This window comes from Prinia subflava, chromosome 2, assembly GCF_021018805.1.
Source record: "Prinia subflava isolate CZ2003 ecotype Zambia chromosome 2, Cam_Psub_1.2, whole genome shotgun sequence".
Taxonomy (NCBI): domain Eukaryota; kingdom Metazoa; phylum Chordata; class Aves; order Passeriformes; family Cisticolidae; genus Prinia; species Prinia subflava.
Genome location: NC_086248.1, coordinates 69,513,093 through 69,530,322, shown reverse-complemented (window position 1 = coordinate 69,530,322; position 17,230 = coordinate 69,513,093). Strand labels below are relative to the sequence as shown.

Below are 17,230 nucleotides of genomic sequence, written 5' to 3'. Positions count from 1 at the left end.
TCTGTGCCCTGCCTTTTTTAAAAACACATCCCTTTCATGCACATATGGGTATATAACCCACATATTCCTGTCATATCGCAGAAAATGAAAATCAGTGCAGCAGAAAAGAAGTGACTTCTGCTGAATTCATTCACTTAGTGTAGTAAATGACTGATGGGTGGCTTTTAAAGAAACACCTTTAAAAAGCAGTCATTTAACAAACTTTCCATGCCATTAACACGATTCTATTATTTGACAAAAAGCATCCTATTCCTTTCCCGCTATAAATGACATAAAGAACAAGTGTTACTGAATGTAGGTGACACAAAATCACACTGGAACAGGTTTGAAAATATTTCTGTGTCCTGGAGGTTGCCACTTACCCCTTTAAACACACTGCTGACTGTCTGGGCACAGAGTGGGTTCTTACAGTTCAAGAGCAAGTCAAACAGTACTTTTAGTAGCTTCTGTTGCACCATCCCATCGGACAGAGCTGCAAAGAATGGCTTAGTAATCTACAAAAGGGGGAAAAAAAGGATTGCAGAGAGGTTTACTTTAACAGGGTAACAAAATCTCAAAGTGTGGAATTAGTATTTATGTTGGATTCTGTAAGACACCCCATCATGCAATATTGCAAAAAATTGCCTATTAACCATGTATTTGTGTATATTCAGGACTCTTAAAGATGCAAGTCACATAGATGTGAAATATCCAACAGAAACTAATTTCTGAAATTTTTCACATGACTGGTGTGGGGAACAAACTTGCTGTTGCCAGCCTTTGGGAAGTACATTCCAACACCTGGCCAATACAGGCCTGAATTTGTAGCTTCCTTCAAATGAAACTTTCTCACCTACTGTATTTTGTTGACAACTCTTCCTCAGATGAAAAGCATTAAGTAAAGCTCTTGCCTGACTGACAAAAATCTAAAACCTGTGGAACAGGAGTATCAGAAACAATAGAGGAATTCATCTGTGTGCAAATACAGTATTGCTATTTTGTGCCTGTCAAAATGCAAAAAATGGAGCAAGCAGCAATATCTCCTGATAATTTTAAGAGTTCACGTTTTGCAGCCTGTTTAGATATTTCAAAGACACTATGGAGACATTGAAATCTTGTAGTAAAAAAACCACAGGTTGAAAAATACAGACTCCTCCACACAGAAAGGGCCCTTGTAAATCCAGTCTCAAACACTGCTAGCTGCTTTAAGCATAAAAATAAACAAAAGGTATTTCATAAAGCCATACCTGCCCAAGTGCTGTGATCTGAAATGGTGGAATTTCTTCATATATTTTCTTGGCAGCATGCAGACTTTTGATAAATAAATCCAAACTCTGCTGATTCTTGCACAGGAGGGTTGCTGAATATTCATTAAACTTCCCAAGGATTAGATGCAGGAGAATGACTTCATCTTTTAACATAGACTCAGGTTTGTTAAAGACCTTCTCTAGCAAACACTCTAGTGCAGGCAAGAGGTGAGAGAGAACCATCTGCAAACAGAGAAAGTGTGTAACAGAAGTTTTTATCCATTCTCAATTTAACAGCTTTTCAGTAGCACAGCTTCACTGTACTGCAGCATCCCCTCTCTGGGACCACACTGCACGCAGTGTTTTAGGTAACAGCTGCTCAGCTGGAAAATACAAGAGATAATATGAGATTACCCCAAGAACCTGCTCATCTACTCCTTAGCTATTCTCCTTTGCAGAGCAGTATTTCATAATTTCAAAGAACAGAAACAACATCATTTTTCTCACCTATGACTGCTGTTTTCCACAAAACTCAAATGTGAAGGAAAACCACTCACCCTGTCTATTCAGTTCACAATCTTTTCAAGACATGTACAACTAAACATAAAAATCCTAATTTAATTCACTTTTTGAACTTAGAAGTCATATATTTTCCAGCACTTGGATAGATAAGAGTAAGTTAATATATATAAAAGAAATTCACAGTACTACTTAACACCTTGTAATTCTCTACAGAAAACTCTATATTCACTAACCAAGATAATACATTTCTTCTGCAACAATCTCTTCTGAAACAGTCTTTTTTAGTAATATCAAAGGAGATTCCTTAAAAATTACAATGCAGAATTCTCCAATCCTTACATTCCTGGAAGCAGCATGAAAACATTTTATGTTTCATTAAACCATACTTTGCAGCTTTACTCTGCACATTATTGGAGGTGTCAGCTGAATACCTAATAGTCTAATACATTATGGAACTATTTAACAGCATTATTACTAGATGAAATGTGATTTCAGCACTTCACTCAAGTGCAGAACCCATACAAAAACTCAAGAGGCAGCACTTACTTCACCATGGATTTCATGAAGAAGTTTCATTAAGTTTCTTGCAATATATGATGGGAAAACAGGGCTCTGTACACAATCAAGTATGTTTTCCAAAGCTTCCAACGTTTTTTTCTTCTGGGATTTCTGTTTTGGCTGTGTCTCAAGCTCCTCAAATAGAGTTCCCATAATCTAGTTCATTAGCAGAGTGAAAATTAAGTTGTTTTCTTGCAATAAAAATGCCTTAAAACAACAATTATTTGATGCTGTCATAACACTGCAATCTAGATAAGCAGAGTTCTTAATCTGAAAATAAACCACCATTAATGCCTCTTAGGTTTTCAGCTCTCTGCATGTAATAAATCACTTGAATGTTTTTATAGTTCCTAAAAAAATTATAAATCACTGTAGGATACACTGTATAAATCACTACAGTCCACTGTAGGATACAAGACAATTAACTTTCCCGGTTAACATGATTTCTTTTCTGTAAGACAGAAGCTCACAGCAGCAGACAAAACTTGTATTAATGTACACTTAATTAAAAAAAATACCTGTGCTATGTATGTAGGGTCAGATACAATCTCTTCTGCCTTTTGCTCCAAATGCTGAAGGACAGGATGGAATAGAGACTCCTTTACTCCTCTCAAGGAATGGAGGCAGTTGAGAGCAGCCCTTCGAACTTCACTCACAGGACTACTCAAGTTAATCAGCAAAGAGATCACCACTGCAAGAAGGAGGGAAGGAGGAAGAGAGTAAAGTGAGTGGTGAAAATTTTACTGTAGCTGTCCCTCAAGAGACATCAACATTACTTTGGAATTAAGAAAGTGTTTTCACTGTAAATTTCTAGGGTACACAAAACCAACACGAGTCTCAGATTCCTGACTCTGAATTTCATCACAGTCCGTATATTCATGTTTAAGCTCAGGGTTCATATATTGCTGCTGAGTATCACACCCTGACACTGCACAGACAGTAATGTCTTGTAACTGTCTCCTTCAGCACAGCACTGTGCTCCTTTAACATTTTTAAAATTAAATAAAAAGTGGCTTCATTTATTTCAAACTTGGACTTACAACTGCACCAGTGAATCAGCAAGAGAACTGTTTTAGCCTAGTGCAGCTAAACATAAATAACTTGAGATCCCTTTCATGGTAGAAAATATAGTAAAATTGCACAAAATTTAAAAGTACTGTGATTGAGTTCTAAGATGACAGGCAGACAGACAGATAGGCAGAGTTTTACTTTACCTGGAGATGATGGTGATAGCAGTTGTTTCTTTTTCTGGTTTGTCTGTGATTCAAGCAGTGCATAGCCAATATACAGAGCCTGAGTCTGTAGCATTGCACTGACTTCATAGTTCAATTGATTTGAAAGGTTATAACTGTAAGTCCATAAAATAGAAAGGAATTTGAAGAGAACCTCTGAATCTTTTAGATGTACCTTAAATTTAACACAACGGAAAACAAAAAAAAAAAAGAAAAAAACCACTTGTTTAATTTATTTGGCAAACTACTACTGAAAACATTTGATAAACCATCCCACCCATTTCAAAGGAGTGCATCAAAAGAGAACTTTGTCTCAGAAAAACAGAGAAACAGTGTCTTTTGGGAAATTAAAGTTATTGAATAAATGCTGCATGTATATACAAGTCCAGATATTATTTACATATACATGAGAAAAACCATGAGATGGTGTAATAAGGAAACAAAATTTCTCCTAGAAGTTTTCCTTTCAGTTTCTGTATTTAAACACTACCAAATTTTACAGAGCAACCTCTTTGTCGTGCTACCAGATAGGATGAAATCTTTCTGCTCAAACTTTAGGCTCTTGACTCTGTCCTGCAAATCAGTGTTTTCATCTTTGCCTCAGCTAGTACAATTGTGGGTTTTTTTTTTTTCTTACCTTTAGTTTTCCATTATTACATTTAATTAGGGTTAAGTAATTTCCATCTCCTCAGTACCTGTACCTGAATTCTACTGGCAGCATTGCATGACCTGTTGACCATTTTTCATAGTTTTCCTTAAAATTAATGCAACCGTGTAATAGTTGATGACTCCTAATTCAGAGCAACAAATGCAAAAATAATACCTTGAATAAGAGATTCATCAGTGCTCTGTACTGAAGAGCACTGCTTCCCTCACTAGCTCCACTGACAAGCAGGTCAAACAGCCCCAAAAGGAGGTGCAGGTAGTCTCGGCTATCTTGATGCAGAGATTCGGGATTCCACCAAGATTCCTCTAAAAAATGCAGGTTATAATTAAGACATGCAGGTGCATAGGAACACCCTCAGAAACCAGGAGAAAACAGACATCTCTAGTTAAAAGAGGACAATACATTTGGTTGATTTCATGTTCACAAACAAGTAATCTTTACAGATGTCAATAACAAAAGAGAAGGTTAGGGAAGCAACATTTTGATTCCAGCAACTTCTGAAGGAAAAAAAATTAACTTTCCTTTTTCACTGACATAAGAAATAGGCAAAATCTTAACACCTACCTTTTGAAAAGGACAGGGGAGGTTTTAGGCCATTAATGAAGCTTTTCAATAAGCACAGGACCATAGCTGACTCCTCTGCATGAGCAGTCTCATCACTGTTGAGCTTTTCTATGTATGCACTTAACAAGTCCTTAGGCACCAAAGTCTCCTCTACTGTTTCAACAGACCAATTTAGGGGAGTTCTCTGTGAATGAAAATCGATTTTAATGTATTCTGTCACAATTCCATGCAACAGAAAACAGAAATTCAGCATTTAAATTCAGCAACATTTAATTTCCAGCCTCCTAAGAGGTATCCTTATGGAGTGAATTACATTTCTGATTTTACATTGAAACTTGCAGCTACCATTTTAAAATGTATGTCAGCTCTTTCTACCATAATTACAGTGTACATAAATGAGGTAACAGAAGAGTAAAGTATTAGTCTCTCTAAAATATCTCTTCAAAGGGATTGGGAATTGCAGCATTTTTGACAGTCAGTTCAACACTTTCATCTAGCTGTGTTCCAGAAAAATAATGCATATCTTTCAGATACTTGCATATACAAAAAATCATTAATGGAATAACCTGAGGTCAGAATAAATTATGACCATGTGCCACTATGGGTGTATATGTTAGAGGATGTACACACAGAAACACAGCCCTGCTCACATAGGTTTCTTTTCTTACACACAGAAAACACCTTGAGCTGTTTCTCAACAAAGTAAGTCAAGAAAATTCCAATGGAAACACACATAAAATACAGGAATAATTCTTAATGGCCAATTCTTATTGCCAGGTGTGTGTTTTTGCTCTGAGAAGAAATGAAGGTGACACTTTTCAGTCCTTCTTGAGGTTTCTGAACCCAGCCTTCAGTAAAAACAATTAAAAAACCCTTCTCAATACTGTTTTCAATACAAAGAAAATGCTCTCTCCACACTGTTCATATCTTACCTCCGCAGGTTCACAAGTTCTGAGATTCTGAATTTTTTTATCCAAGAAGCGGAAGACTCTGATAGCCACTGGGAAATAATTTTCCTTCATCTGTGTATTGCAGCAGCACTGAACAAGCACTGAACCAATTATGTGAGTAGTTACTTTCTGTCTCACACTGTCAGATTCTGTTTCAGCAACGAGTATCAGGTCATCAACCTTAGAAAAAAGAGTGGAGGACAACAAAAATCAGTATGACAGTGGGACCTCCCTATGACTAAACTGAACATGTAAATGAAAACTGGGGTAATACTGTTTACTTTCTATCACAGGTAAAAAGTTACTGTCTGCTGTAATTGTACTCTTTGAAACCTTGCAATGTACAAACATCAGTTTCTGTGAACTACCCACAGCTACACTTGCTTACTCTCCAGAAAAATTTTTTCAGGAAACTAAAAATTCCTCGAATTTTGTTACACTAATCATCTGTCAAAATGGTAATCACTTCTTTTCTTATGTAAAGAATGAAATTGGTTTTATAAGGATGGTATTGTGGTTTGCTATTTTATGTAACTATAAATATATATATATACACACACACACACATACCATATATTTGCCTAGCAGCTTGATGATAGCATACTAGTACCTAGAGCAGCCATGCCAACTTCTTCTATATCACATTTGTTTGATTCCAGTCACCAGCTGAAAAGTAAAACTTCTTTAAGGTTAGGTTGACGTGGTACACTCACCATTTGCAATAGTAAGGAAGGGTCTCCTGAAGTCAAGTTTTCAGAAAGAAGCAGAATAAGTTTCTCATTGGCCACTCCAACCAATTCTGCAGACTTGGTAGATTTAATTGTCTCTTCCAGAGCTACTCCAAGGGGAAAAAAAATCAAATAATCTAGGCATAAAATTCACCTATTAACATACTCAATAATATTTAGAATCAGTCAGAAACATACTGAAAAAATTCTACCTCTTTTCAAAGAGTTTTTTTTAAAAATCCACTTCTTAAAAAAATACAGTTACAGCATGGTAGCCTGACAGTAACAGCCTGCCTCCTTCAATATGTGCTTAGGTTCAGTAAGGATGAGGTCTTAATTTGCCACAAGTTTTCTCTTATCAAATTAGTTACAAGAAATGCTTTACCTTCTGGCCAGCCTTTCAGTAAAGGATGTAAGGAGCAGAGATCAGACTCTGACAAGCAAACAGCCATTTTCCAATCTGAAGATTTTGAATTTGCATCAGTGATTATCATAAAAGGTAACAACTGCATTACTGCTGCATCTAGCAGTTCTTTCTTCTCTTTCAGAATGTCCTCTTTGACTAAAATTTTTACTGCTTGCTCCAAAACCTTGTACCTAAAAGAGAACAAATCATGTTGAAAACACATTACTCAATCACGTCAGCAACATTTCCTTGATTTGTTCTCTATTCTTCATGGTGATTTTCTATATGTAAACAGCACCAAGGACAAATAAGGAATTAATGGGAAATGGTATAAAAATAATTTAACATCTCTTCTGTAATTCAGTATAGAAGTAGCATAACAAAAAACATTTGCAGAGAAACACAGTTTTATAAGTATTCTTTATAGTTACTTAAAAAAAATTTATATAGAAAGAAAGTAGACTGAAAAAAAATCACAAACATACCACTTTCCATCCTTTGAAAGATCAGCTTTCTGGAAAATGTTCAGAAGACTTGATACTATTACTTCTGGATTGACTTGCTCCCTGAAAGTCTGAATCATAATCAAGAAAAATGAATGAAAATACAATATACAAACAATTTACCACATCATAATGGAAAATGCATCCACTATAGCAAGTGGAAACAGAGATCAAACATGGGTAACTGATTCCTCTGATGTTCATGTAATGAAAATACTATCAGGTGAAAAGAAGTAATAAGTATGCCAAGTATGCCCTGTTGATATGCTGAAGTATGGAGAATTTACTGAATGTGGAAAAGTTTGGTAAAATTGATAAACAATATGCAAACTGTGTTATAATTAAATAAGAATTGCTTTTACTTTACATTGCATCTGGATCACAGAAATATAAGGCACATCAGCCAAAGACACTAAAGTTTAAAGGAGCACTCAGGTGCTTTTATTCCGATTTACTGGTGATCAAGAATGAATGAACACTCAAGACCAACTCCACTACTGCTAATAATATTGCCCACTACTACCAGCAGAAGCTGTAAAGACAGAGTGTTACTCTAGCTGGAAACAATCAGTACAATGCATACCAGAGTCCTATCCAGTAAACCTGAGCTGGAGCTCAGGACTTTGCCACTATCAACTGACCAAATGACTCGCATGTGGAAAAACTCAACGGAGCACCTCTCACTAGAGCAATGTCTTGTGACTGCACCACTTTCCATCCAAAAGACAGATAGTGTGGCTTGCCTTTTTATAGAAAAACATACAGAATAAGCAGGAAGCATGCCTCAAATGATAATCATCAAAGATGTAACTATGCATCAGTAGCTACATTAAAAAAAAGAGAAAACCAAAACTGATAAATTCACTTTAACTGCCAACACTTTGGGAAGGATCAGGTAGCAGAGATCTGGGGGGGAATTTGTGAGATGGCAAACAACACAAGCCCAAATCTGTGCTGCTGCTTTATCCTATTAAAGGACAAAAGTCATGCAATAAGGACACAAGGACAAGAAAGACAACTACACAGAATACATTCCAGACACACACACATTGAAGAGCAGGTAAAATCTCGCATGCCAAAAGACACACACTTACCTCCAAAGAACTGAGAGCAGACATCACAACATCTTTGTTGTCATCCTTGAGCCGTCCAAAAATTGCTTCTTCTATGAAAGCCTGATCAAAGCCTTCCTGAAAAACATAAAGGAAAACAGAGTCAAAGGGAAAATAAATCATTTGTCTGTAGGAAATATCTGAATTCTAGTGTAAGAGAAGTGGTAATATCATCTAAATTAAACCTCACAGGCAGACTAACTTTCAATAACCAAAGAAAAAAAAAAGGAAGTATTCATTAACTTGGATTTTATGAAAATGTACGGAGCTTAATCAGCAAGAACTATATCCAGACTCCAGAATATGGGGAAATGGTGACAGAAGGCTACTGAAAACACCATGAAAAGCAGTAAGGATGACATAGGCACAGTTTCACATATCACTCATCTTCAACTGGTAAGTCTGGCAAACAGCTTTTTGAAGACATTCTATGTTAAGTCAGTTCTGTAAGTGAGAGATTCAGACACAAACCTTTGAAGTTTCAATAACATCTTTCAAATGCTGAAGAGCCAGGACCCGCACAGCAGGCTGAGGGTGATTCAGACTAAGCAGAAGGGAGGTATCACAGTCTTCCAGAAACTGAAATACAGATTTCACAGTGACCCCGCTGCATGTTAAAAATACTTTAAATATACATAAGGATAATGAGAGACCTTCTTATGGCAATTTTTTGCACCAGAAGAAAACCTGCATAATCAAGACCTAGAAAGTTAAATTACAGTACAATGATATTGTATAACTGTTTTAAATTAATAAATTTCTTCACTATTGCAGACAGTTTTTGGAAGATAGCTTGAAAAGTACAGTAAGCCACAGACACCATTATGTCCTAGAAAAGCATTATGCTTATCTAAGGATTCTGAGAAAGCTCTAGTGACAATGTCAGTGTGACAGAGCACAGACAGAAACTGTTACAAAGGCATCCCTGCTAGTCCAATTGCGTGCACTTATCTCAGGAACCTTAAAAGCTGGAAGAGTCATATGCCTTAGTTCTGCATGCCTTGTTTTTCTGTTAATCCACTTGTTACTTAGACACAGAATCTGGGCCTTTGTTAAATCAGTGCAAAAATTCAGGAAGCACTTCTTTATGTAGTTTGTCATATTTTCCCAAGTGCTTTCAGTCTTTCAATCATTGCAAACAAAAGCCATAATACTAACCAGCTCTTATAATAAATTCCTTGGCCAGATCTGTTGTAGTAATGGTTATTCTGCGTTAGGCTGAGTTTCAATTGCTCTTCAGAAATGGCACAGGGAGAACTCTGTGGTCACTCTATTCTTCCCTGTTACTGACTGTAAACATTCAAAAATCAGTGCAAGCAGAAGGACCAAGCCATCTTCTCTCAACACAGTGATAAAGTTGTTTCTCAGCTTTCCCAAAACAGACACCTCTGCCACTGACAACATCCTTAAGCAAGATGAGGCCTTGCTGGGCACCACTGTGTTGTCATTATTGACCACTACAGTGTATGCAGTGGCCGTGTTTCTAAGGAAAAAAATTATTGGTGGCAATTGGAGCAGGTGGAAATGTATGAATTTTAACCAGGGGAAAAAAGCTCACACTCATGAGTCCTTATGATGAAAAAACTTTGAAAGACCTGATAGCTTTTGTTTTACCACAGCTTTGACCAAGCTCCCCGTCCCCAGATATTTAATCAAGTTATGGTTCTTCCTTGTTTTTTTGTGGGAATGGTAGACATTTCATTTATAAGGAGAAGTAGAGAGCAGAACTCTGTCAAAAATCAGCCTTCTGACAGTATAACCATATAAGAGCTAGGATCACAATCCTACCTACCTTGTACTTGCCACAGCTTAATGAAAGAGAAATAAATTGATGAAAAAGATTTTGGGCAGCTCCATCTGTGCAATCTTCCAGGTGCTTCTCCAACACAGAGTCTAAGGCTTTAGGATACCTGCCAAAAGACAAAGCCATCAATATTTTCAGCAGAGTATTATAGAAAAACATGTATTTACAAGAGAAATACAGGGAAAACCAAGGAAACTGAATGCACACACACTCATCCAGACCAGAGATTTTAAGTGGCTTTGCAAAGGCAATAAACCATTGTGTCTTAACACAGATGAACTACATGCAGACCACCAGGCAGAGAAGGTCATGCTACAAAGTAAAGAGCTGTACAAAGCCAGTAAGTCTGTGTCCATGTATTACAGTGGTAACAAAATATGTAAGGACAGATCAGTAAAACAAAATCTGGACAGAGACCAGGAGTCAGTTATTTCTTTTGTATCTGTTTCAGCAAGACTTGTTCTCACTACACCCAATATTACAAGATCATAGCTGATATCACCACTCTACAGACTGTGGGTCTGTCACAGAAAAATGGAACTTACTTTCTCTCGAGAAGTCTGATAAGAGGAAGGATCTTTTGATTGAGTGCAGCCATTTTGGTGGGATCAGATTCAATCTCTGTACCATGGGAGATAAACTCTTCAAGAAACTTGCTAAAATTACAAACAAAAGGAAAAGCCACCTTGTTTTGCATGGTACATTTTAAATTACTGTTATAAAGCACAATGCTTAACAGATTAGTATTAATACACATTATTTACTGCAAGTACAGTTTTGCTGCTGGCCTGAAGATTCACTCTGTCCCACAGCTACTCCCACAAACACTAAATGAATGGCTCTTCTGGGTTACTGAATGTTTATATTTCAAAATCCACATCTGGACTCAATTTATGAACTCAGAAAAACTTGCTCATATAATGCTATTGCCATTGCCAGGAATTATTTATTATTAAACCAGAAGTGACCACAGTACTGCATACAAAAAGAACTGAAGTCAACTCACGAAGCCAAGAGGGAATCTAAATCCTTTTCCAGTGGTATACTCTCGAGAGTAGCTTGAAGATGCTTGATGTAAATGTCATTTTCTGCCTCCTCAGATTCCTCTTGCTCCTCTAAGGGCAATCATAAAAGATGAACAACAGTTACAGAACAGCCCCTGCCTACTGATTAAAGCAAACAGCTTGTACAGGCATCATCCTCTGATGAACCAAGCACACAACTTGAAGACCACAGGGCTCACTGATTACCAGCACTACCTCTGTCATCCATTAGCAAAGCTTTATACCAACGTTGTTAAAATACCAAAGCCTGGATTGCTGCCAATAAATTCAAGGACGCTTTGGCAAGTTCCAGACCTGCTGCTAAAAGCTGTGCCAGCAACTTCCCTAGAGCATTCCTTGGTGTAAGTCTGGACCTTTTCAACAAAAGAGCTTTCCCAGTGTGATGTAGTACTAAAATGCCAAAATGCAAACAGACTCTGTAGCACAGACACAGGCTACAACTGCCTCAGACTGTTCCCAGGCACATTTAATTCACAGTTGTCCCCTAATTAAACCACATATGCAATCTACCCAAGACTTCATGGTACTACAACACACCTCTAAAAGAAAAACAAAACAAAACAAAAACAAAAAGCAAACACACAAAAGCTCAGTCAGGTCTTCACAAGTATTGGCACAGTTTAAATGGAAGAAGCAATTACACAGCTGTGACCTTTACCAGAGTTATCTGTCCTTCAGGCTGACCCAAGTTTTACACAGAACCCGTGCTGACTTACCTGTATCGCTTTTCACGATGGTGTGAACAAGGTGAGGCAGCAGGTAGCGGAGGAGAGGAGAGATATCATAGCCTGCTGACAGGCCTTGCAAAAGTGTTACCAGTTCTGGGGTTTTGCACAGATAATTAAATGGCCTGCACAATTGAAAGGGGGAAAAAAGAAAAAGTATGTATGCTCATCTGGGTTACAAACACTTTCAAAACCATGCAGACCTCATGAGGATTCAATTTTCAGCATCAGGTAACATTGCAAACAAACACTGAAGAGATTCAAAGGGCTCCACTTGCTTAATGCCAGATGTTTATTGGCACATGTAATATCCAAGAAGAAAAGAAGGTACTGCCAGTCATGTTGAGCACAGCTGCTGCAATGGCACAATGAACCTACCGAGGTTTTTTGCAAAGCTGGTAGTAAAAGGAAAATACTAGTATGAATTACAGGAAGAAATATCCTCACACTGCAAGGAGCATATCTATCCCCAGCAAAAGGGATGAGAAGTAATTGTGCAATGACAGATCCTCTGAGGAGAAGCCGTTTCCCTTTCAGCTGACACCAAGTTTCATCTTGCCTCCTTTTACCCCACACCTGCACTTTTTAACCTATGACAGTGTTAAGTACCTGACGGTAATCACTCCATATATCCCTCATAAGATTTTTCCTACTGGAATACTCCTCTCTGCCAGCAAGCAAATTCCCTGCAGCATGTGGGACTATGCTCCAATGCACGTTACCAGCACAAGCCAAGTGTGCCAGAGCAGGGCAGACGGATGGATTGGAATCTACCACACGAACCTCCAGAACCCCTCACATGAAGGGAGACCAAACAAGTGGTGGTACAGAAGCACTTATGCTTCAGGTGTTAAACTACACCAACTCAAAGCCCTTCCATCAAAGGGGCAGAACTTCTTTGCACTTTCCAGAAAACCTCTTACTTGACAGGGCTCAGTTTTGCACATTGGCATCAATCCCTTACTAAGAGAAGCAGCAGAAGGAGCAAGAGAAGACCAACTGGCACCACTGAGATTTCTTTCCTGTAGTGAGCATACAATTTTTCAAAGTAAGCCAAAGGAACTTGCAAGCCCTTTGAAATGTCAACTGCGAAAACTTTCGACAGGGAAGTACCCCTTTAATGGTGAGGATATAAAAAAATCACATTATCAAAGTGCAGTTTGGAATTTTACAAAGTGGGCAAATCTGTCCATGTAGACTTACTTTTTCCCAAGTTTATCTCCGTTCTGAGTTTGCAGAAGTAGGTTCAAGCAAGCCAGCCCATCCCTGATTAATGAGGGCACTTGAAATAATGTCTTGCTTATCTGTACCATCAAGGAATGCACCAAGGAAGTCTCCACTGTCACTTTTACTGTCATCTGGCAGATTATCATGTATGTTGCAGCTCTGTAATCCTGTACAGAGGATTTCAAGCCCTAGAAGAAGAGATAAAGGTGATTTTTTAACTCAGAATAACATGAAAGAGTACATTAACATAAAAATCATTTTTATTCTGCCATCCATAAAATCCCACTTTGTTCTTTTCCATGTGTTAATGTTTAAGGTCTCTATAAACTCAACCTTCAAGAAAAAGCTGTCATGCAGGGTCCACAGATAAAGAAGACACATTTATTAACTACTGTTCTGCTTTTTGACAAAACAATAATCGTGAAAGAGAGAGGATATTAAAGCAGGCTGTCTACCCTGACACCATTTCCTCATGGTTTAGCATGATAAATCTCAAAGCAAAGACATTCTTCAAACCGTGTACCCATTTCTCACAGCTCCATTCCTCATCCAGAATAGACAACAGTTCTTAAAGTGCTCATCTGAGGAGTGGAAAAACATTATTTCCCATGGACCCTCACCTGCCTAAGGTTTCAAATCAGGCTGAGTGGTACAGTATATATCACACAGGATATCTTTCTTGGATGTTATCTGCAGATGCACATCTGCAGAACACAGTACACTTCATCACACAGGAGGGAAACAGAGCTGCACCTACCTTTTGGACATAAGGGAGCAGCAGAGAGACCATGGTGTCTGTTATCTTCTCTGCAGCTCCAAGAGCCGACACAATGGTGGAAGCATAAAACACAAGGAGAACTCTCAGCTGAGCTGAGTTCCCAGGACACTCTGAAAAGACCTGGATCACAGAAAAAAATCGGTTGTTCAGACATCAGAGCAAGTGGAAATGCACACATGGCTTCCCTCAAATCACCAAAATCTTTGAATTCCAGCCTGCAAGCTCCAGCAGCTGCTGCTGGCACAACTGAAGTCATCACCTCTCACAGCAGCAACCCTTGCCAGAGGTTGCTGCTCCTCCTCCCAGACACGGCAGATAGAGATGGGTGCCAATGTAGGTAATCAGCGTAAGACAGCCAAAATCACTTGTGATCTTGGTGTACTGCCCAAGACTCAGAGATGGACAGCCAAGAAGCTAACTGGTGTTATGTTTAACACCTCCTTCTACACCTGTGAATAAACTCTGTTACTGGCTCTGCTTTGCTTGGTTTGACAGCAGATGGATCCCAGTTCTCTAAATAACTGGATCTGTCATACATCTTACCCTTTTGAGACAATAGAACTAGAACTCTATTAGACATTAGCTGAAAAAACAACAAAAAATTTGCCCACCTTCTAACATTCTCAATTTCAAATTCCCATTAATATTGGAAGACGTGTATTTAAAACACCCACAACAACCCCCGGAAGAGACACAGAAATTCAGAGCACAGTTAAAAATTAATAGCAGGAATGAGTTTATGAAAGAAATTAAGACAATTAAGTACCCTGAGGCAACACAGTAAATAATACAGTATGGCCAAATTGTTTTGTCATGGCTCACTAGTTCTCAGCCACTTTCTTATAAGAACTTCTGACAGACTTATCTTCATACATTATAATAAAAGAAATCCTCATATTGTTTACTGATAAATGATTCATTTTACTCTTTGATATGCAGTTCAAAATATTAAGAAATAGCACACCACCATAAAAACATGGGGAAGACAAAGTGATGACAAACAACGTTCTAGAATAAAAGAACAACCTTCACAGATTTTGCCACCAGCCTGCAGATGAAATCCATGAAATCCAGGTCTTTGTAGCAGTGTGTAATGACAGTACCCCTTGCCAGTGGGACTCCAGGTTTCTTTACACAGTGAAAGAAAGATAAAATTAGAACACTGACAGTAAAGCGAAGCACAGTAAGTAAAAATTACTATAATCTCCAAATTAATCCTACTGATCAGTTAACACCATTTAAACTGAAATAAGTAATGGATTTCCACACACTGCTCTAGAATGTTTTGTGTCTACATTAAGATAGATGATGAAGTGAATTACATTTAACCTACACGCAAATAAACATAAATTTTAGTAATTGATGTATCTTCCTAGCAGTAGCAAATACTAACACCTTAATAGTGTGTGTTAACTTAGCCAAAGCAGAGAATATTTACAGTTAAAGCTTTTTACTACCAACTTCACCTTTAAAGAAAGATAGCAGAAACAGCACATGGGCACCCAGGCTCCATTCCTGTAATTAAACCTTTCAGTACAGTTCTACAACTAACCACATAAATTGGTGGACCATATTCATAAGCAGAGTAGAAGACTCAGGATATTATTAAATAAAGTCCCTCAAGGTCCTTCCACCTTGCATCTGTTAAATACTTTACCCGTATTGGATCCATCCAATGCCACTTATGAGTTGGGCTTTTTATATCTATAAGTTGAATAACTCTCACAAATAGATTAGTCTCATGATATGGCAGAACACAACCAATCAAACTGTCTTGATTGTAGAGATGAATGTGGAATCTAAGGAAAAAAACATACATATGTAGTTAAAAAGTATCTGGAAGCCAGAAAGGAAAAAAGGCCCTTCCACATTCTTCTCAGAATACCTTATTTACTCTCTTTTAAGCAAGACCTGACATGGTTGTCATACTGACTCAGACCTATGGTCCACCTACTGTCCAGAAATTCCAGGTGGCCACAAGCCTGTATGTGCTAGAAGAGAGAAACAGTGCTAGCACATTTTTTCCCTCACTATCAACAATTTTAGGTCCCTGTGTGACTAAAAATTACCTTAATATCTTCTGCACAGATCTCAGTATTAAACCAGATGTTACAATAACCTAGTATGAATCTCTTAATATAATGCATGTATAGAAAAACTGTGATTCAAAGAAGTATGTCTCAGGAAAATCACACTCTTTCCTGGTAAGAAGTACTGCACTTTCTGCATTTGGGTAGGTTAATTTATGTAAAGAAATATAACATCACAAAATATTTAATTTTTTTTTTTTCTTCACACCCTCTTACAAAACATTGGAATAAGAATAGTTAGGGTTCATCATTCACAGTTAATATTGAAAATTTGCTATTTAACAAGGCCCACTTCTAAAAGCACAATATAGAAGTGTCTCTCTATGTGCTCTGTAAGATGCCTAGGACTGGGCAACTTTAATCAAAGTCAGGCAAAGAAGCAATTGCTTTTATACAGAGTACCATGACAGATCAAATAATCACAGAAATTTATCAAGAGACAAACTATCTGGCAAAGAAGAGCATCTGGCCCCATAAGGACTAAGTCCAAATGCACATTATTAACATTCTAACCTGTATTTTCAGAAAGCTAAAGTAAAATTATTCAAAATCTTTCTCACTGGGGAAAAATAAATCTTGCATTTCTAGCCTTATCTATTGACACGTAGGATATTCAGTGGATTACCTGTGAATCAGCCATTCAAGGCACTTCTGGGCTGGCTTAAGCATAAAGTAAGGGGACACATGAATGAGGAACAATGAAATATTCTTATTCAGCTGCTGATTTACTGCTTTAGTCTGAACACTGCGTTCAAGGCCTTTGGATGTGGAACTAAACAAACTGGACTGGAACTCTTCAAAGGAAGGATCAATCCCCATTAGCTCTTCTAAGCCAGTGCATCCTGCGGAGGGAAAACAATAGAAAATGGAAGGAATGTTTTAAACACAACAGTTTTAGTTCTCTAGTCCTACCCACTTACCTCCTCACTGGCATATCAAATTTTTTTGATATACTGGTATATGTCATCCTCACCAAGCAAACCAAAACAAGCAGTAAAGAGGCCTAACACCAAAACCTTTGATATACTTGAACTATTTCTCAACTGACAAAGAAAAAACAACATTGGCAACTAA

At 37.7% G+C, this 17,230-nt stretch overlaps 1 protein-coding gene across 2 annotated transcripts in view; it reads right to left on the bottom strand.

Annotated features, from left to right (window-relative positions):
- HEATR1 (HEAT repeat containing 1) overlaps positions 1–17,230 on the bottom strand; it is a 34,788-nt gene that overhangs the window by 15,633 nt on the left and 1,925 nt on the right. For both annotated transcript variants that reach the window (XM_063390431.1, XM_063390430.1), the window contains 22 exons: positions 16,782–16,998; positions 15,724–15,865; positions 15,093–15,194; positions 14,046–14,186; positions 13,265–13,476; positions 12,053–12,186; positions 11,279–11,387; positions 10,818–10,928; positions 10,261–10,378; positions 8,940–9,047; positions 8,451–8,546; positions 7,339–7,427; positions 6,833–7,044; positions 6,433–6,554; positions 5,702–5,899; positions 4,770–4,953; positions 4,362–4,510; positions 3,521–3,713; positions 2,825–2,997; positions 2,295–2,462; positions 1,227–1,469; positions 363–494 (listed from right to left, as the gene is read on the bottom strand). In XM_063390431.1, coding sequence (XP_063246501.1) covers positions 363–494; positions 1,227–1,469; positions 2,295–2,462; positions 2,825–2,997; positions 3,521–3,713; positions 4,362–4,510; positions 4,770–4,953; positions 5,702–5,899; positions 6,433–6,554; positions 6,833–7,044; positions 7,339–7,427; positions 8,451–8,546; positions 8,940–9,047; positions 10,261–10,378; positions 10,818–10,928; positions 11,279–11,387; positions 12,053–12,186; positions 13,265–13,476; positions 14,046–14,186; positions 15,093–15,194; positions 15,724–15,865; positions 16,782–16,998 — 3,353 coding nt within the window. The remainder of the gene's footprint in view (positions 1–362; positions 495–1,226; positions 1,470–2,294; positions 2,463–2,824; positions 2,998–3,520; positions 3,714–4,361; positions 4,511–4,769; positions 4,954–5,701; positions 5,900–6,432; positions 6,555–6,832; positions 7,045–7,338; positions 7,428–8,450; positions 8,547–8,939; positions 9,048–10,260; positions 10,379–10,817; positions 10,929–11,278; positions 11,388–12,052; positions 12,187–13,264; positions 13,477–14,045; positions 14,187–15,092; positions 15,195–15,723; positions 15,866–16,781; positions 16,999–17,230) is intronic.